Below are 22,089 nucleotides of genomic sequence, written 5' to 3'. Positions count from 1 at the left end.
GAGACCCACTTCTTTTAAAAGATTCAAGTTCAACCCCTACATGGTAAGGGATGAAATAAACAGCCAATAGTAACCTCTGGGGTGTGAGCACACAGAGAGGATTCTGAGTTCCTCACAGGACAGGAAAATAATATTTTAATAACACTCCCAAGAATACTTTAATTCTGAAGATAAAGGCAAATTGTTTATACTTGATAAGTAACTTAGAACAGTGCTGAGACGTGTCATTTAGGGTTTTGTGCTGTAAACTGTAGGTTGGTCATCTTGGTCTGGGGATTGGGGAGCCTGTCTTCTGTGGGGATCCCAGACCAAGGCTCAGGGCCCAGGCTGCCACTACCCAAATGGGGCTCGTCTATCCTCCCAAGAGAATTTGTGAAATTGAGAAGAATTATCAATTAAAAGAACAAAACGAGTTCTAGCCCCAAACTGAACATTAAGGTTTTATTTCTAATATGGCCAAGAAAACACACGCCGCTCACAGGCATCAACGAGAGAGGCACGCATTAACCCATGGACACGGCTTGAGCGGAGGAACAATTTCAAAGCCGTAAACCTCAGGGGCCCAGTCATAGGAGCCTGCCTCCCCTGAGAGGCAGCTTGGCACTGCCTGGTATGTTGATCAAAATGAACAGGAAAAAGTTCAGGAGCACTGACGAAAGAAGCCAGGAACCCAAAAGGCAGGCAGAAGCAGAATCTTCTCCTAGTGCCCGCAGGAGACAGTGGGGGAGCGCAGGGAGCCTCCTTTACTGGGGCAACTTCAGCTGGTCCTGATGTGTCACCAGGGTTAAAGATTCGCCAGCCGGTGGCCGTCCTCTCTTGTTCTGTAGGTGTCCTCAGGGCCCAGGGCATCCTGGGTGGCTGTTGTAGGGAAGAGTAAACGTTCTCCAGTGACTTGCACACTGCTGGTTTCTGCTGACCGCATGTGAGCCAGGAGACGAGGGACGAAGGGTAGCAGCCAGGTTGGCACCTGGTCAGCTCCCCATCTGTGCCGCTGCCTTCCTCAAGGACCCTGCTCGCCCTGGCGGCTGTCCTGCCGCGGACAGCCCCGCAGTGCCCCCAGGACAGACACCCCAGTCTCCCACACTGCTCCTCGCCAGAGCTCGTCCGTCACTGCCGCACGGCTCGCTGGACTTGGCGCTCCTTTGAGGAAGTGTGCAGGAAGGCGACAGAAGGAAAGTAGGGGGAAAGGCAGGAAGGAAGGAAAAGGGGGCGGAAGGCAGGAGGGAGGGCAGCAGGGACAGTGTTCCTGTTCGCTCGCCCTCCGCTGCCCACCACGACCCCCAGAGCAGCCCAGCAGGCACGAGAGCCCTGGCTTTCCCCTTTCGGTACGACACAGGTGCGGCTTGAAAATGAATGTATCCAAACACCCACAATAAGGTGAAGTGTGCTCTAATCAGCCACGCTCCAAAGTCTTCCCAGCTCTGCTGGAGACACCTCATTCCACGACCCGGTCCCCGCTGCGGGGTCACCCGGTGGGCGCCGCCCCAGCTGAGCTCCTGCCTCCCCCGCGGCCTCGCTGCCTGCGTCCTGGCCTGCCCCCCATGCTCAGGGAGACCGGGATCAAAGACAGGAAACAGCCCGGCTGCTCACCCCGCACCAGACACCCTGTTCCTTGGTGGCCGCCTGGAACCGGCATCGTGATCAAACCTCCAGGAAGGCTGCAGCCCTCACCCTGGTGCCTGTGAATCTAACCCAGGCTGTCACGAGCGTCCAGAGCTTCGCAAACCACTCCTGGTGTGACTCCTCCCGGGGTCGTGCCTCACACGGAGAAGGTGAGCTGCGGAGGGAGCTGCCCTCCGGGACGGCCTCCGCTGTGCCTTCTCGCCAGACTCGGGCCTTCCTGAAGGAGCGGCCCGCAGTTCTCAGCTGCCCCGCGGCAGGGCCAGGGCGGCCCTCTGAGAGCACGCGGAGCCTCGCGGAGCCACGCGGAGCCACACGGAGCCACGCCGAGCCACGCGGAGCCACACGGAGCCACGCCGAGCCACGCGGAGCCACACGGAGCCACGCGGAGCCACGCCGAGCCACACGGAGCCACGCGGAGCCACGCCGAGCCACGCGGAGCCACACGGAGCCACGCGGAGCCACACGGAGCCACGCCGAGCTATGCGGAGCCACGCGGAGCCTCGCAGAGCCATGCGGAGCCTCGTGGAGTCTCGCCGTGCTATGCTGAGCTATGCTGAGCCACGCCCAGCCTCGCAGAGCCACGCGGAGCCACGCTGAGCTATGCAGAGCCACGCCGAGCTACCCCGAGCCACCCCAAGCCACACGGCGACCCCTCGCCAGGCCTGTGGGGGCCACGCTGCAGAAACTTTGTAGGTTCTCCAGCGTCGGAAGGATTAATAGTTGGGTGTTGTTTTTTTTTCAGATTTCTGTTCATTTGATTGCTTTTTTCAAGAAGACCCTGTATGCCTCAGGTCTCGCGACCCTGAGTCGGCCTCATGGAGATTTGAGGCCGGGATGCTCAGCGTCGCCGTCGTGTTTGTCACGTCAGCGTCCCCGTGAGATGACAAAGTGGCTTTCTTTGGGCAATTTCCAGACTGTTCAGTGTGTGCTGATGAGCACTTATGTTTATGAGTCTTTCAGAATCTAATTTTCACAGGCAATTTCTTTCCATGCCAACTTTGAGAATGATGACTTGAAGCTATGAGAAAGGGCCACCACGAGTGTGATGTGTGTGAAGCCCCTGAACTGTGTAATCCCCGCTCCCCACGACCCTGACACACACAGCCACGATGCAGGCACAATATGTTCCCGGCTGTAAGCTTGCATATTGTTCCTGGCTACTTTACATGACAACATTCAAATTGCTCCCTTGGTAAGAACAGAGTGACTGTTGGCCTGGTTGTGTGGAATAAATGGCTTCAGTCAACAGGTCGAATTCAGCTAACTGCACCATTCATTAAAAATTCTAAATAATTAGATTTTTTATTGATAATTCCACTTCCCATTTGTCATGTCATCCTTTTTTGCCAGCAATGCAAATTCCACCTGTTTTTAAGCCCAGCTCAATTCCTGTTTCTTGGGGCCTTATCCTAAGATCAGCCCAAATCAATTCCTATCTTTCTTTTTCATATTCCCACAGTATTTGTCGTCATTGCACACATCCCGAACAACCCAGTTATGATAGATAGGCCTATCTCCTCAACTCAGTCTAAGTGCCTTATGGGAGGTAATGTGTATGTGTGCCTTACAGGACCTAACACAGTGAAGAGCCTATGAGCCTGGGTACATTTGTGATACATTAGAACACTTATCTATTGATTGATGGTTGAGTTGACAGTCTCCAGCAGCTTCAGACAGGTCTGCCAGTCTGTTTGGCCTAGTTACTTAAGAGATGCACACAGTCCCTTCTGTCTATTATTTGCAGGAGATCTTGAAGATGAACACATTTCATTTCAGTTCGTATGAAAGTTAGAACAAAGGTGATAGGGATCACGTCATCCAACTTTCCTGTTCTACAGATTTTAATTTGGTGTGTGTTTTCTTGCCTAATTGTTGTGTGCCTGTGAGTCTTACATTTTTAAAGACAATTCTTCTCAAACTTTAGTAAGCAACAGAATCAAACTGAGAGCTTCTTAGGAACTCAGATTGCCGGGCTCCAGCCTGGAGTTTAAGGTTGAATAGGTCTGGGCTAGGGCCTGAGAATGTGCATCTCTCGTAAGCTTCCAGATGATATCAGCGCTGCCAGTCTTTGGACCACACCTTGAGTAACTGCTGCCTACTCCATCCAGTCCAGGGTAGGTGTTGTCTGGGCTTCTATAGCACCCGAGGCCAACCCTCGCCATACCTTTTATCACACTATATTTTAATATATTTTACATGCCTATCCATTCTCTAGACTCTTATGTTCTTTGAGAGTGGCAACCACTCTTTATAACTTTTGAATTTTGTCGTCTAGCACAAAGCCTAGTACAATAGCAGGTGCTCAATAAATATTTGATGAATGAAGAGTGATGGTGGCTGAATAGATTCTAATCAAATTATACTGAACCGAGGTATCCAGAGACCTTACTTATCTAAATGTTGAACTTTGCTGCTCTTCAACCCAAAGAGAAAAATATGCAATTACTAATTTTGAGGCTCTGGTTCATAAGAAATCATATTAATTCGGAGACTATGCATGACTGCCAACCAGCCACTCCTCACTGTGTCCATCCAAGTCCACGTGATGGGCAGCGCAGCGTGTTGGGAGCACATCTGATCACAGCTCAGTCACTGTCCTCAAGGGGCACATGACCCATTGGGGAGACAGCACATGACTGGAAAGGAAACGCCACAAAGATTGGCTTCAGCCCTCTCAGTAAGAAAGACTTGGGCGGGATTCGGGGCTTGAACCAGTAGAAAAGTTGCGATTCCCTGGGTGGTGCCTCAGTCAGAAGGCAGTGTGGACTAACAGCTCCAGGTGGGACCCCCCGGGGCCCAGTCTCGGAACGACTTTTTAGGTATGTCCGCTTAGGAAGCCTCTTGGTGCCTCAGTGCCTTTCATTTATAAATAGGGATGAAAGGACCAGAACCTGGTATCTGCCAACCCCTTAGTAAGGGCTGACTATTAGTATCATCACCATTATCATTGGTCACAGTATTTTCTCTTCACAGTACCTCAGATTCCACATCCGTCAGGCACATGTGTCCACACTCCAGTCCACACAGTGCGGGGACACTCAGCATGCATGGCAGCCACAAGGAGAGAGTGAGGAGAGGAAACTGGATTTCTCTGTGTTGGAAGGGCGGCGTGTGTGTGTGCGCGTGCGTGTGTGTGCGCGTGCGTGCGTGCGTGTGTGTGTGTGTGTGATATTTACTAAGATCTCACAGTATGCCCAGAAAACCTTGTGAAATTTGATTTTACTTTAATAATACCTAAATGCCTCTCTTTCTCATTTATCAGATTGTATCCATCTATTCTCATGACCCGATTTACCACTGCAAAGGTCAAAAAGACTCTAAATTTTAACATTATCATTAGTAATGTAAACTCAGCAGGTGAAAATTATGATAGTGGGTGCTTTGCAGCAGAGAAAAATAAGAAACATCACGCTGAGAAATGGACTGGGAAAATAACATGCCAAGAGCACCGTGATACAATTAATCTTTACCAGCAATAGAGTCAGTATCGTACAAGATAAATCAAGCCGACTAATTCTAGATGCACATAAATACATTTAAAAGTATTCCGCTTTATTTCCTTCTGTTTGCTGCTCCATTTTTATTGGTAGAGGAGATTTTTCATGTCAGTACTTTCCCAGGCTGTGAAGGGGATGGACTTGCATAGATATGGAATGTGGTGACATTTGTACACAGTGATGAGAAACACACAGATGTTTTGGAGTTCAAGTGGATTTTTTTCACTTGGTAACATCTACAGTGGCATATAGTACAACTAAAAATAAAATACTACAACCCACACTTTAAATCATGAATGGAGTTACTGGAATACAAAGAAATGTTTGTCTTGTTTTCAGATCGTTTTTATTTAACGTGGCTATCACAAAACTATGCCAAAAGAAAGTGACCAGCTTGAGACCACAGTTTCACTGTGGTGTGCACTGTGCTACCAGAATTAAGTGAGGATCCAGACCAGAGGGATGCTCTTAGTACTTAATGGGAAACACTACAAAATTAAAATTACTCTTTTTAATCCAAGTTTGTTCTCTGATTAAAAGTATATGTGGGGCCCTGGCCGGTTTGGCTCAGCGGTTGAAGCATCGGCCTGCGGACCAGAGAGTCCCGGGTTCGGTTCCTGCCAGGGGCACGTACCAAAAAAAAATTATATGTGGGAATAATCTTATTTTCCAAATAAGAATAAAACAACAATAATATGTGCATATACATCTATGTGAACACAGGACACATTTACACGCGTATATATATTGCTATATATGTGTGTGGGAGGAGGGTTATATATTAATTACAGGGTGGGCAAAAGTAGATTTACAGTTGTAAGTATACAAAACAGTTTATTCTTGTATTAGTATATTGTTTTTCATATGAACAACTGTTAACTGTATAAAAGGCAAGTATTTAAATGTTAACAGTGCTTATATCTGGGCAGTAGAATTTCAGTTCGTTTTTATTTTTAATTTTCTACATTGAACATGTATATAATATTTGTAATGAGAAAACCAAGAAGGGTTATTACTAAGAATTAAGGTTAACTAGAGAATTGTCTTAAATTTTGGAAAAGAGAGGAAAGGGAAAAGTTTATAAGCTTTTATTATGGCCTCCAAAAAACTTGATATTGAATTAAAAACATATTGAAAGCATTAATAATAGATACAAATTCAAAATTAACTTTTTACCTTTTTTAATCTAAAATAGTAAAGAAGTTGTTTTACTGTAATATGATATAACCATAAATGCATTTTAAGGGTCAAAAGGATGTAAAGTACCCAAAGTGATCACATTGTTTTTTCACTGCACACTGCACATATCCCTCGTAGACTTTCAGTAAATCACTGCAGGCCGAGGATACGGACCAAATCGCTGAGGCCCGTCAGTGTCACCTATGAAGTTCATCCTCTCTGTGTAGTAACAGCCATTTCATGTAATTCAACAAATATTACCAAAGGTCTACAGTTAGTTCTTTAAAAAAATATCGGTTGCAGATTTAGCATGTGGAAGGGACTATGCTAGGTCCTGAGGACATTGTTCCTGGGTAGAGAAATGATTACAGACAGAGCCGTCACATAAAGTCCGGCCGGGACACTGAATGGGACAGGGACAGCAGCAGTGCCCTGGACCATGCAGGACAGGGAGAGACAGAAGCCCAGACGTTCTCCTGACTCTGCCCCTCGTTTCCAGCTGCCTTTCCAAGACCTCGCACCCAGTGTTTCTGAACGATGGGACCAGCACTTCTCGTTCTTTATGATCTTTGATCCTGGTATCCTTAGTTCGCTAGTCATACAGACTTCACTTCTTCACATTCTTTTTAACTCCCTCCCCTTTTCTCTGTCTGCTTCACACACAGAGTTGGCCCATTCCCCTTTAGAGGGGCTTCTGTGCCCACACTTTCTCTTGTTCCTTCACCTCAGTGGTCCACCCGTATTACCATACACTGGGCGGTGGCGGGAGCTCCTGTGACCCTGCCCAGCCAGCCCTGCGCTGGCCCACACATGGCCTTGGAGGGCCACACCCATCTCGCGTTCCTGCCGCCCGACGTCTTCCGAGCCAGGGGAGCACCGCGTGGTGCTACGTCTTCTCCAGTGTCCCGGCTCTGCCTTTGCCACCCCTCCCTGCTGCAGAGACCGTGCTCACAAGGCTCACCTGTCACCACCTCACGGCAGCAGGCAGCAGCCCCCATCCCTACTGCTCCTCAGCCAGGCCCCTCCTGGCTTCCCGCCTTTCTCCCCTTACTGCTCACTGTCCTGCCTGAGTCCCTGCTGGCTCCCGAGTGGCCAGCACAGAACAGGGTTTGCTCCCGGGCTCGATAGGCACTTTCAGTCGGCAGGGATTATAACAGACGCCAGCAGAGCCATCAGCAGAGGAGACCACCACAGGAGTGAAGAATCTGGAGCAAGAAAGCATCGGTTAAGTCTGGGGTCTGCTGCTTACTGGGTTGTGTCCTTCGGCAATTCATTGGCCTCACTGTGCCTCGATTTCCTCACCTATAAAATGGGAAAGCAATAGTACTGACCTCACAGGGCTGTAATGAGGGTTGAATGAGTTCGTATTTGTAAAGTTCTTACAATACTAGGACACACAGAAAGCAAGCGCTTACGGAATGGGTGGAACCAAGGCTGACCTGAGGAAGGCCCGCAGGAGCAGTGCCTCTAGCCCCCAACCACCCCTGCCTTGCTTGAAAGGCTCCTCTTTATGACCCGTAGCTAGTTCTCACCTGTTTTAATTTTTGCAATTGGAAATCTTAGAAACACAGCTCTTGGAGTTGCCTAAGAACATGACGCGCTCCGTGGCCAGCAGTTGAACCCCGATGAGGTGGAACGTCTCAGTGTGTAGAATGTGGTGGTACTGTGATGAGTTGCTGAATCTGGCCGAAGGCAGGATCCCGCATGTCTGCTTTCAAACTATCTTTCTGAGGCTGAAGCCTGTTGGGCCTCTTGCCTCCCTCCTGCAGGCCCTAAACATCAAAGGCTCGGGGAAAGGGCTCCAGGGGGTGAGATGCACAACCCTCTGAACTGGCTGTGCCCAGCTTCAGCATCGGGCATCAGTGGGCCCTCGGGACTTCTAGCCCACAGAGAATTCCCGAGATCCCTTTGCTCTTGAGCATTGACAGAATCTCACTTTCCCTTGAATCATGAAAGTTTGAAGCTTACTCATCACTCATTCTCATCAATCTTTTTCTCATCCAGTTACATTTTTGTTTTTCTCCCTCTGCCTCCTCTTCCCTTTCTAATTTTTAATGCCACTGAAATCCAGGATAAGTACATATTGTCTGTGTCGTGTGGCTGCTCTGTTCCGAGAGGAAGCTGCACCCCCTGGACAGGGCGCCGAGCAGGCATGGAATTTTGGAGCAAAAAGACGCTGTAGGTCATCTGTTTCCACAAATAAAAACAAGGACACGGAATTACAGCAAATCAGTGGTAATGAAAACCAGTCTGTTGTGTCCTAACCCATCATTTTTTCACTATTTCAGGCCATGTTTTTTCGTGGGTCACTCCATTTATCAGCCACTGGGCAGCTGCGACCTGCCAGCCACTGGCGTGTGGGCGACATGGCCCCTTCCTTCCTCCCAACCCCAGATCTCTCAGGAGGACTAGCCTACGGTCATGGGAGACTGGCATATTGTTTGGTGGATTGCTCTTGGTACTTTGACAAAACAAGTTGAGTAAAAGATATTGAAATAGCAGAGTGGCATCGTGACTGCGGCTGCAGTGCCCCTGGTGTCATGGGTGTCATATCTAAGAGTAGGGTTAGAAGCAAATGGCAAAGCAAGGCCACGGAACAAGGAACGAGAAGGAATGAGAAGAGCCTTGAGCTGTGGAGTTGGCGCAGAGGGAGGCAACATGGTGAATCTCTACCACGCAGATCCTGACAGCTGTCCCCTCACCCGCTCTGGTAGCTGTAGAGACGGCCAGCCCTTGGAGGGTCCCGGGGAGTCACACTGTGGTGGTCTCTGTATTTAGTGCGGGGGGGGCATCATTCAGTGTGTTGTTCAGGGGTCAGCTGCTTTCTGTGCTTACATACGGCTCTTCAAAATGTCATCTGTATGTCACCGGCTGCTGCTTTCTTTTTAACTGGTAAGGATAGCAGTACAACAGCCGTTCAGAAAATGTAGAAAATAGGCACTGTTCTAACTCTGCCACAGTTAGATCTTTTTGCATACTCATTTTTATATGATTGCAAAGTGTTATACAGAATTCGTACATGGATTCTGTACGCAGGCATTATGCCCCTGTATTATGCCCCTGTTCTGTGTCCAGTCAGTCCTGTGAATACTGATGGTAACAGCGATGCCACAATATATTCACAGATGCCTAAAATTTTCCAAAGCACCATCTCACATTTGACATTTGGTCCTCACGGCAACCCTGGGCGACAGGCAAAGGTTGTTGTGTGTGTCTTACACAGAGGAAGTTAGGAGATGCCCTGCCTGAAGTTATCCGGGACATAGAGAACGGCGACAGAACCAGGACACAGCTCCACGTGGCCCCTGCCTCACCTTGCCAGCTGGTGTGACTGCCCTGAGGGACCGCTGCTCTGCCGAAGAAACAAACCTCGGTGAAAGTCCGTGCTAACTGTGTGAGTGACCGACGGCCACACAAGTGACATGGGGAATGTGCTGAGAGAAGGAAAACTTGCAATTAGTTTGGAATAAGTGCCTCCGGAAGCTCGGGCACTCGCACGGTGTAAAAGTGCTGCGAGCGAGGAGGGGGCTTGCCCAGGGCCCACCAGCTCCGAGTGGAAGGCCCGGGCTCGAGTCTGCCTCCTGCACCTCTCCTCTGCACTGGGCCTGGGCCGTGGTCAGTTCAAGCAGACAAGCCCAGCAGTCAGATGACGATAAGAAACTGAAGAGTGAAGTGTGCTGATACTGAAGCCATGAAAATGAAAGAACTCTGGTAAAAGGGAATGGAGCGGAGTGGTGACCGGAATTAGAGGATAAGAAGCAGTTTCCTCCTCCTCCACGTGGGCCGGGCCAGCAGAGGTAACGAGAAAGCCAGTGAAGACGAAACAAAAACTCAGGAAAAAGACCAGGACCTCTTATGTAACAGAAGCAAGTGACAGATGGTTTAAGAGGTGCTGATGTCAATGTCAAAGATCACATGGTAAGATGGATGAGAAAATGCAGAAGTCACTGTAAATCTTTCAAAAGATAGCTTTGCCTTTGACGGTTTTGCTCAGTGGTTAGAGCGTCAACTCCCAGACCGAAGGGTGGCGGGTTCGATTTCCTGGTAAGGACATGTGCGTGGCTTGCAGGTTTGATTCCCAGCCCCGGTCAGGGTCGTGTGGGAGGCAACCAATTCCAGCCCTTGAATGATTTCTTCTAAGTGTCACAGAAATTACAGTTCGAGGTAAGAGGGAAGATGTATTAGATCATTTGTCCGTCTGCTGCCAAGTGCAGAGTTGTTACCTATTGTGCATTTTCTAGTCTGCAGTGCTTTGTACTCTGTGAATGCTGGTGTTCTTGCCACTTCCCTAGAACAATTTCATTATCCTGTTGACCTCGCTGTGAGGAAACTCTTGATCCCCATCCCCAAGTTCTTCCCCTCTGTATACTTCGAACGCTGTGAGAATTTGTTCTTAGTAACCTCCCTTACGTCCCCTCCCTGTCACTCTTATCCACGCCCAGTTTGCAGCCGTGAGGCCTCTGGAACACCTTTTCCAGAACGTATAGTAGACACACCATTCTTCAGGACATGTTAGATCTGTTGGTAAAAAATTTAATGTGATAGCCCTGGCCAGTTTGGCTCAGCGGTTGGAGCGTCGGCCTGCGGTACAGAGAGACCCGGGTTCGGTTCCCGCTAAGGGCATGTACCTCGGTTGCAGTTTGTCCCCGGCCCTGGTTGGTCGTGCGGGTGGCAACCACTCGATGTGTCCCTTTCACATAGATGTTTCTCTCTCTCTCTTCCTCTCTCTCCCTCTCGCTCTGTCTGAACAAAAAATGCAAAAATGTCCTCGGGTGAGGATAAAAAAAAAAAAAAAAATTTAATGTGATAAATAAAAAAGAATCTTCATAATTTTGTGTTTTGAATAATGCATCTTTCCCATTCTCAGGTACTTTCTACTGTCTAGAGATTTGGGTGGGAGGACGTCTTAAGGACAGCAAGGCTTTTAAGAAGGGGGAAAGCCTTCTCATGATCCAATGTCCCAGTGAAAGGTTTGCCCAATTACTAAGCAGATACGTTGGAACATCCTCAGTAGAGAATATGAAACTCTTAAGATAGGACTTAAGGCTTGGACCATGTCTTTTCCAGAGTTAAAAATAAAGCATAAACTGATCGTGTCCTCTGATATCCTTGAAAATATGCCACATTAGTGTTTAATGTTATGGTTAATTTGTCCCTACTCCAAGGGGTTGTTCTCAGAGTAGGTTTTGGCAACCGTCCATTTGAGGTTTCGTCATGTGCTGCCAGACAGCTGTCCCAGCTGCACTGGGTTTATCCTTATGGGTCTCACAGCCTGCTCATGCCCAAGAGGGGCCCAGATGGAAGTCTGCCCTTGTGGGTGGTTACACTGCAGAAGGGGGACACTGAGCTTGGGAAATGCACCTCTTTTATAACAAGCAGTAAGCAAGTCTTTTCTGTCCCAAAAGAAGATATCAAGGTTGCTTATTGCAAACACAACCCTACTAAACACCCATAAAGAGTTGCCAGGGCTTTGTTAAGTTAAAAAACCTACACATCTTACTTCCTCCAATATCTTTTTTGTTTAATTAAATTATTTTTGTTACAGATGTTTCTCCTTTTCTCCCCCTAGACACCCTCCTCCCGATCCCGCCCCCCTCACAGGACTGTTGTCCATTTGCTACACATACATGCATATAGGTTCTTTGGTGTATCATTTTTTAAAAATTTTTTATTTACTAATTTGTTTTTGTTACAGATGTTTCTCATTTTTCCCCCATTGACACCCTCCTCCCCTTCACCCTCACCCCATCCCCAGGTTTGTTGTCTGTGTTCATTGGTCATGCATACATGCATGTAAGTTCTATGGTTTATCTCTTCCCCCACAACCCCCCTCCTCTGAGGCTTGTCAGTCTGTACCCCACCTCCCTGTCTTTGAGTTATTTTTGTTCAGCTTGTTTAGTTCATTACATTCCACAAATAAGTGAGATTATGTGATATTTGTCTTTCTCTGCTTCGCTTGTTTCACTTAGCATAATATTCTCCAGGTCCTTCCATGCCATCTCAAAGAATAAGAGATATTTCTTACAGCTGCATAGTATCATTGTGTACATGTACCACAGCTTTTTAATCCACTCGTCTACTGATGGACACTTGGGTTGTTTCCAGATCTTAACTATTGTAAATAGTGCTGCTATGAATATAAGGGTACATATATTATTTCTGATTGGTGTTTCAGGTTTCTTTGGGTATATTCTTAGAAGTGGGATCACTGGGTCAAATGGAAGTTCAATTTTTAACTTTTTGAGGTAACACCATAGTGTTTTCCACAGTGGCTGCACCAGTCTGTATTCCCACCAGCAGTGTACTAGAGTCCCCTTTTCTCCACACCTTCGCCAACACTTGTTGTTTGATGATTTGTTGATGGCGGCCATTCTGACAGGTGTGAGTGATACCTCATAGTTGTTTTAATTTGCATCTCTCTGATGATTAGTGATGTTGAGCATTTCTTCATATGTCTCTTGGCCATTTGTATGTCCTTTTTGGAGAGGTGTCTATTTAGTTCCTCTGCCCATTTTTTAATTGGGTTCTTTGTCTTCCTTTTCTTAAGTTGTATGAGCACTCTATATATTTTGGAAATTAGCCCCTTATCTGATGCATCATTGGCAGTTATGGTCTCCCATATAGTAGGATCCCTTTCCATTTTGATGGTTGTTTTTTTCTGCTGTGCAGAAGCTTTTTAAATTATTATTTTTTATTTATTTTTTTTAATCCTCACCCGAGGACATTTATTCATTTTTTGGTCAGATAGAGCGGAAGGGAGAGAGAGAGAGAGAGAGAGAGAGAAACATTGATGTGAAAGGGACACATCGAGTGGCTGCCACCCGCATGACCCAACCAGGGCCAGGGACAAACTGCAACCAAGTGCGTGCCCTTAGCAGGAACCGAACCCTGGTCTCTCTGGACCACAGGCCGATGCACTAACCGCTGAGTCAAACCAGCCAGGGCTGCAGAAGCTTTTGAGTTTGATGTAGTCCCATGTGTTCATTTTTCCTTTGTTTCTGTTGCCTTAGGTGATGTATCAGTGAAAATTCTGCTACGTATGATGTCTGAGATTTTGTTGCGTACATTTTCTTCTAGAATTTTTATGGATTGATGGGTCACATTTAAGTCTTTTATCCATTTTGAGTTTATTATTGTGTATGGTGTAAGTTGGTGTTCTAGCTTCATTTTTTTTTTTGCAGGTAGCTGTCCAATTTTCCCAACACCATTTATTGAAGAGACTGTCTTGACTCCACTGTATGCTCTTGCCACCTTTATCAAATATTAATTGAGCATAGTGTCTTGGGTCCATTTCTGGGTTCTCTATTCTGTTCCATTGATCTATCTGCCTGTTCTTGTGCCAGTACCAGGCTGTTTTGATTACAGTGGCTTTGTAGTATAACCTGAAATCTGGTAATGTGATCCTTCCTACTTTGTTCTTCTTTTTTAAGATTGCTGTGGCTAATCGGGGTCTTTTTTGGTTTCATATAAACTTTTGGAGTGTTTGTTCTAGTTCTGTGAAATATGTTGTTGGTATTTTCATGGGGATTGCATTGAATCTATAGATTGCTTTGGGTAGTATGGACATCTTAATGATGTTATTTCTTCCAATCCATGAACAAGGTATGTGCTTCCACTTTTTTCTATCTTCCTCTATTTCTTTTTTCAATGACCTGTAGTTTTCTGTGAAGAGGTCCTTTACTTCTTTGGTTAAGTTTATTCCTAGGTATCTTAATTTTTTTGCTGTGATGGTAAATGGGATTGTCTTTTTTGTTTCTCTTTCTGTGATTTCATCATTCGTGTATAAGAATGCCATCGATTTCTTGACATTTCTTAGGTTTATCTCATTCCTCTCTCCCACTTCTCCCCTCCTCTGAGGTTTGTCAGTCTGAACTGTACTTCTTTCTATGTCTCTGGGTCTATTTTGTTCATCAGCTTCTTTTGTTCATTATATTTCATAAATAAGTGAGATCATGTGGTATTTATCTTTCTCTGATTGGCTTATTTCACTTAACATAATACTGTCTAGGTCCCTCCATGTCATCTCAAAGGATAAGAGATCTTTCTTTCTTAAAGCTGCATAGTACTCCATTGTGTACATGTACCACTGCTTTTTTATCCACTCATCTACTGATGGACACTTGGACTGTTTCCAGATGTTAGGAATTATAAATAGTGCTGCTATAACATAGGGGTACATATATTCTTTCTGATTGGTGTTTCAGGCTTCTTTGGGTATATCCTTAGAGTTCTCCCAAATATATTGATAAAATGTCATAGAAACCTTAAGTTCAACATTTCTAAAATTGAACACATCATTTTCATATTTGCTTCTTTCTCTGCTTCCTACTCACCAAGGCACCTACTCATTCTCAACATTTTCCTCACTCACCAGGTCACCAGATACTTTGTAGTTCTACCTCTTAAATAGCTCTTGTGTTTTGCACACCACTGACTTGGTTTGGACCCTCATCATGAAAAGGTAAGAAACAGACTGTTGGAGTGGGCTCCAACCTGGCCTTCCTGCCTCCTAGCCCATAACCTAAAATTCAGAAGTATGAATGCAACTCTTCTGCTGAGCACTCTTTATTAATTAAGCCTTCCAAATAAAATCCAAACCTTGAATCATGATCTACCTCCTGCTCCAGCTCTATCTAGTGACATTTCCTATAGGCTTCCTTACTGACCTTTTCTCAGAATTGCTGCTAGCTCCCAAGGAAGCATGTGCTTCTTGCCACTTGGGACTCAGTGTCCTTAAAACTTTAGCATTCCTTGGCATAGAGTAGGCATGTGACAAATAAATATTGCTCGGGTGGCTGCAAGTAAACACCGACTTAGCTTAAATGCAAAGGGGTCTGGTTGGGGAGTTATTAGTTCCACATTTTCTCTATGTATTTTCTCCACCTTACGAGTCATGATGATGGAGCTCTTTTGACAAATACTGGATGGTCATGTAGAGTCATAGGCACTGAGTACAAACATGAAAAGAAAGGACAGGCGTTGCCTACTTTGTACTCTGTAGACCACCCAGAACTAGCAACCTATCAATAATTATCACTTTCTTGTTCAACCCAACTATACAGACCCATCAAATGAACTTTATTTGTTAAAGGAACCCATAATGAATGAGTCATTAAAACACCTCTCCCCCTTTTTAATAGTGGAAAAATACAAAAGCACAGCTCTAAAATCACGGTTGTGTCTTCCAGCCCTTAAAACACACTGGCTTAACCTTAAATTTTATCTCTGGCAAAACCGATAGCATAAGCATTCATCCATATATTCATCCATAATACTCGTCTGCAAGTGTGAGCTTGTATATTGTGCCTGAGGCAGGCTTGGGCACCAGGACACTTAGCAGTCACTCCTGAGTAGTCACATGTTGGTCCACTTCCCTAAATGATGTTATAGACCATGTCTCGAGATAATATGCTTGGAGACACCTTTGACTCTAATGGAAATGAGAGTTCCCCTTTTGGAGATTCTTCAGGCCAACTTACAATATGCAAGAACTACTTGGAGCCTGCCTGATCGGCTTCATTAGGTACAGTACCACCTCCCAGCATAGTTCCTCCCTCTCCACCTCGAAAACAACTCACAGTGGCACCCAAAGGCTGAAACCTCTGTCAAGCCTCGGGTCTCTGTCAGGCCCAGGCCCTGAACCACTAGGGGAGTCTCGCAAAGAGGTGTGTCTCCTCCACAGTCACTGATGATGACCACACGGGAGCTCACCACTTGTTGTCAGCAGAGTACAGGCTACAATATTCAATCTTAAGAACTATTTCCACAGAAAGGTAATCCTAAGACTCTTACCTTTCCATCCTCTTTTGCCCGACCCTAAAACATCGTCAAAGCAACAATCTTGGTAGGCCATATCAGCTTCTTGTAGACATCATTATTCAGTAGCCTCTGTTGGGGCCTGCTCTGAGTCCCCCTTTCTTTACGACTCCAGATTTGAATGTGGGGATAGGTGCCTAACAGCCCCCGAGTGGCCTCAACCCATTCTGCCCTTGCACTTTCTGGCTAGCTCCCAGGGCACTGCCAGCTCTCTGGTCCATTGCCCTCCCTACGCCTGCATCCTCAACTGTGCGATGGCCCCAGGACACCACTCAATTTTGGCAATTAGTGGGGCATGTTGTATGCTAAACTCTTCTCAGTAATTTCATTGTCCCCAATTATCGTCCAGGCTGTGAACAGATCACCCTTTCTTGGAGATACTGTTTCCACACATTCCTAAGGTTCACTATTTGTATTTTTCCTAAGTGATACAGTAATCACCCTAGTTAATATTTTTCCATACTCTTTCCTCCCAAACCTCTGTTGGGAGATCTTTACAGAGCCCGTACTCTGCTCAGTAGTCTTAGCCTCCCAAGCATGGGAGCACAGCGCCATGTCCCTATGAGACCTGGTTTTCCTTAGGGCACAACACTCAGCAAGCTCGTTGATCCCACTAGCCCAGGGAGATGAAGTGTCCACATGGCCTTGCCTGCTCTGATTGATGCAGTCTAGTCAAAAACTCCATAAGAATTTTACCACAGAAGAATTCCTATTCCCGTCCGTCTAAATCTTCTTTAGAAAATATTCTACTTCCATCTACATAAACTTTTGAATTTGTTCGGTTTGAAAGGTCTTGAGTACAGTTCTGCTGGGGCTGGTTTGCAAGACTCCTTTTTGGAAATATAGAAGCATTTTTCTTCTCTAATGACCTTTTATGTTCAGCTGGCTCTAGACTTTCCTTTGACTAGTCGCCAAACCTTTTCTGACCCCTGTCCTCATGGGCACACACCAGCCTTAGGTCTCAGTTGGTACACCCCCTAGTCACCCAAAACCTCCCTTCTGTTCTCACAGCACTGTGATCCCCAGTTCTTCTCCTTGCCTATCTTCAGCTCTCACTCAGACTTGATCACTCACTCTTCAGCAGGTAAGCGTCACCGTTAGAGATGCCTTCACAATGCTCATCCAATGTTGCTTTACCAACTGCAGTTTTTCAAGAGAAACTTCTTTCCTGGCAATTTCCATTTTCTATGATTTACAGAGTAGTAGACCCACCATAAGTTAAAGTCAACTCATAGATCTATTTTTATTGGCATGCACTGAGGGTTTATTTTTTCCTTCTCTTTTTTGTTTGAATGCCTTCTGATGAGACTTGTGTTCTTTATATGCTGAACATTACCTCAACACTCTCCTGTATTCTGTTACCTGGACAATTTTGTTAACTTGCAGGAACTAGCTAAATATCTTATAGCCAGTTCCAGTCCTCATAACACCTGCCCACCATTTGCCCAGACTTTCTAACTTCTCCTTCATCTCTTCCTACCTGCCCTCTGTCCTCTGGCAGATTACCCACCGTCTATTAAAACATTATCCTTAACTCTTTGCTCAATATTCTGACTCTTTATTGAGACCTATTTCTCAGTAAGCAATTTCCCCCAACAAGATTCAACTACCCTAATGATTCTACTGCCCCATATATGCAGGTTTCTGATCATTAAATTTGACTTTCTGTTAAATCACTCTCCATTTGAGTCCTAATATCAGGTCTGGAAGGATATGAGTTAAATATCTTTCTCTGGTTTTAAATTAAAAAACAAAACAAAACAAAAGACTATAGAAAGAACTAAAAATAGCCCAGCCTCAGTGTTTCATGTGTTATTGGTTTGTTGTACAATTCTTAATTTTTATTTTTCAAAGAAAAGAATTTTCCACCATTGGCTTTATCTGCTGTTTGCAGTTGTGTATAAGGACACATACCTACTCAACTTAAACACTCCTAACAACTCTATCTCACCTTCCCAATAGGCCTTGTTTCCCCTGCGCTGGCACGCGTGCGTGCACAAACACACACACACACACACACACACACACAGATTACTAGCATAGAATTATAAATCAGGTGTGTATCTTTTTAGAAGACTTTTTTATATTTGGAATAAAACTTGTTAAAGTAGCTACAGTCAAATATAGTTTTTGCTAACAGCTTAATCAGAACATGGACCAAAACCTAAGATAATTTGCACCAAATTTGCCACTTTTACAGAGAATTACTTAGTTTTCTGGGAGCTGTAGCCAGGAGCCGAAATTTTAGAATGATTTTCTACTGTTGGGAAAATAGAGCAATTACTTATAAACCTTGATCTTCAGTTATAAGTGTAAGAGATGACTTGTTTTTTAGAGTTTAAGGGACCTGGTGGCTTTTACTGAAATGCACAGAATCCACATAAATATCTATATTTTTTGTTTTTTAATTTTATAGGAAGTCAATGTGTTGACAGTTGCATTGGTCAACCAAGACAGAGAAAACAACATTGAGAAAAGAAGTCAAGGCTTAAAGTCAGAGAAAGAAGCTCTACTAATTGGTAAGCAAATTCTATTTTCCTCATCTGTTCTCTTAAACAATTCTTAGGTAATTCACTTACATAGTATTTAAGTGATGCACCTCCAACTTGAGGTGAGATTAACTTCATCAAGATTATATGACATACATTCAAATTGGGAATATACAACTCAAAGGGGGTTTTACTCTTCTGTAACCATGTATATTAGTTGTTTGTCCAACATAAAACTGAGTACAAAAAGACAGATGAATTTGCATCCCATGTATTACGAATCTGAATTTCAAAATTTGGACACATCACTTCCAACCAGAGGCCAGATTGGGTCCAATCCAAAAGTACCAAACCAAGCTAGATTCCCAGGCTCAAGAGAGGCCGTGTCCTGAGGCCAGACCTGCACTGCTGATGTGGGGAAGAACAAACTTTCCTCAACCCTCAAGGTTCTACTGGCTGGTCTAATAATCAAATAGACATGAGACAGATTAGCAAGAGAAAATAACCAAATTTAATACATACATATGTATGGGAACCCCACGTACATGAGAGAGTCAGAGACCCATATGCAGGAGAGGTTCAGAGACGGAAAGGGGGTTGAGGGATATGAAGCATCCTGAGCCAGGGGTGAGGTGATGAACCTTGGGGGCCTCAAAGGGTCATTGCAGGATGATAAGAAGAGCAGATGTTCAGTTAATAAAAGTTTGCCCTGCCATGAAGGTGGATTATCACTGATAATCTCTTAGAGCAAGTTCTCTAATTCAGATTCTTCTAGGCAGTTAAGTGTTAGGGGCAGAGTGTCTCCTGAGCCTGTGGCTAAAGTTGCCTTTAGCTCAAAACAATGTGGATACCACAGAAGCACATCTTGGGGTGACTCTTCCTGGACCCCCCCAGTTCCCTCCTCTGAAGTTTCACCCGGCAGAAGTTGGGTTGCTAGATTGTTCTATTTGTCATTAAACCAGCCTCAGACCCGAGGAAAGCTCAGCTGAGGTAAACAGTTACTTCTCATTTCAGGAGGCAGTGACGCAGGTGGGCTCCCAAAGTTAAGCCTATGGTACAAGCAATCGGATTTGATAAGAGGCGTGTCTGTGGAAACAAAAGAAAACCAAAGTTTAATGTTTAGAGCAGACTAGAATCTCAGTTTCTGAGTTCTGAAGGCAGGCTGTCAAGATTTCTAGATGTCTGTCCCGAATCATCCTTAGCTGGAGTGAAGGCAGGCAGTGACCGTCTGGTGGTCTCCTGGTCTGCAGTGCACGTCGCTGCGATCCTTCCGCAGCAGGGACAGAGACTGTCGCAGAGGGGCTGCTGTGGTGGTCTCCTGGTCTGCAGTGAAGGTCGCTGCGATCCTTCCGCAGCAGGGACAGAGACTGTCGCACAGGGGCTGCTGTGGTGGTCTCTTGGTCTGCAGTGCACGTCGCTGCGATCCTTCTGCAGCAGGGACAGAGACTGTCGCAGAGGGGCTGCTGTGGTGGTCTCCTGGTCTGCAGTGAAGGTCGCTGCGATCCTTCCGCAGCAGGGACAGAGACTGTCGCACAGGGGCTGCTGTGGTGGTCTCTGAGGCCTCCGTCGGCGTGCGTGGCCTTGGGACCCAGTGAGTCCAAGTCAATGGATGGGAAAATAAAAATGTTAATTTGGAGGGCTGCAGCCAGATATTTAAGAGAACTAGAAAAATCCAGGATCCAGTTTAGTTTATAGGCAGAAACAATTTTTTTAAAACTGAAAAGACCGTGAACAGCACTAGAACCTAATACCCACAACGGCGTATTATAGTTTCTATTGAAACCATTTTCTCCTAAAATGACCCTCATTTTCGTCAAAGGTAGACAAATTAAAACAAATTTATTTGCAAAATAAGTCTAGTTTTAAAAACTTGGCCTGATATAAGCCCAGCAAGAATAGTAAGCAGCCTCACAGGCTCTTTGAAATCTGCTTTGCTGGAGTTTCTCACAAGGAATCTTCAGATTGAATTTCAGTCCCTGAGGTTAAGAAGCCAGGCTGCATACTTGCCATCAGACTTCGCCTACAATGCCTATAGCTTTGGGGTTAATTCCTTTCTTCTGAGGTCCCCAAAATATCCTGAGTGTCTTTCTTGGTGTCTCTCCGTAAGAAACCTTTGCTCCTGATATGGAAAGACCGCTGTGAACCAGGGTGAGCAAGGTACCAGACTGTTTGCCCAAGGGGGCTTTATTGCTGTTCAGAGTCAGTCTTAATTCCTTAAAGCTTTCTGGTCGTATCTAAGCCGCATTCCTCTCTCAAATATGACATTCTAGTCAAGGCCTTGTACACGTCTAGTTTCCAATTGTGTGCTGTTGTAAAGAGAACAGATTCCTATTGAACTTATGCAAACATACTACTGTGAAAATAAAATTACTCAATTATTGAGAGTTTCCAAAGTCTGGAGGGATCAAGTAGAGAGAAAAAAGAAAGAAATGTTTCAGTACTGCTTACAAAGGTGTAAAGAAGAAAAATTCCTTGTGTCAGAAAAACAAGATTTTCAAAATTAGCACTATTTCAAATAAAAAGTTACAAAATTGTAACCCTTCTTATCAGTTCATTCAGTCCTATGTAATTAAACTTGTTTGCTGGAATCCGGTTTTCCCTTTAGTTCAACGCTGTCTGATAATTGAGGGTGATGTGGCCAGTGATAGTTCCAAGAAGTCTGCAAGGTTGTCCATCAGGGCTCATGTGAAGTGGGGGCCTCGATCCTCAGAGATTCTGGAAGGTATACCCCACGTGGGAAAACATTTCTTCCTCTAGTTTCGTTGCCACTGCGAGGTCATCCGCCTTGTAGCAGAGGAAAGCTAAAGTCATCTACGGAAACGTACACACAACAAGAACGTGCTGTTGACCCAGACGAAGTGGCAGTTGAATGAAGTCCAGCGCAAATGTACTAGGGTGGATGGAGGAATCTAAATACAAAAAAATGCCGGGGAGCAGGGAAAAACCAAATCGCTGTGCTGGGTTTCCCAGAGCAGAGCCCCAGTGATCCTCCTAATTCACAGTCACTGTCTACCCATCCTAACTTCTCTGATCCGGGAGCAGACTGTCGCCACGGATGGAAAAAGTCTGGCAATAAGGGGTCATTTTTGCAAAAACTAGATTGGACTTTCTACACATGTGCCACAGGCTGGTACTGAGGTTCAGCTGTTTTAGTGTGTTCCTCTGTTTTGATGACAGACATTTTATTTCAGGCCATTTCAGATGTCCAGCAATTTTACATATGTTTATGGAACATTTATAATTATATACAAATACAACATGAAGACGGCTTGTGTCGCCTGGCCGGTGTGGCTCAGTGGACTGCTCAGCATCCCATAGACTGAGAGGTCCTGGTTCGATTCCCAGTTGGGGCACATGCCTAGGTTTCAGGCTCGATCCCCGGTGGGAGGCATGCAGGAGGCAGCCAGTTGATGTTTCTATCTCTCTCACTCAAAAAAAAGAAGGCTCAGTGTTATTTTTCTGTTTGACAGTGCTTCCTGTGTAAT

General features: G+C 45.5%; 1 protein-coding gene across 1 annotated transcript in view; it reads left to right on the top strand.

The window, feature by feature from the left end:
• Nucleotides 1-22,089, top strand: part of ENOX1 (ecto-NOX disulfide-thiol exchanger 1) — a 318,289-nt gene that overhangs the window by 251,109 nt on the left and 45,091 nt on the right. Inside the window, exon 14 of the mRNA XM_036250067.1 lies at nucleotides 18,532-18,634. Within this exon, the coding sequence (XP_036105960.1) occupies nucleotides 18,532-18,634 (103 nt within the window). The remainder of the gene's footprint in view (nucleotides 1-18,531; nucleotides 18,635-22,089) is intronic.

Source organism: Molossus molossus, unplaced genomic scaffold, assembly GCF_014108415.1.
Source record: "Molossus molossus isolate mMolMol1 unplaced genomic scaffold, mMolMol1.p scaffold_m16_p_9, whole genome shotgun sequence".
Taxonomy (NCBI): Eukaryota; Metazoa; Chordata; class Mammalia; order Chiroptera; family Molossidae; genus Molossus; species Molossus molossus.
This window is presented reverse-complemented; position numbering and strand designations above follow the sequence as displayed.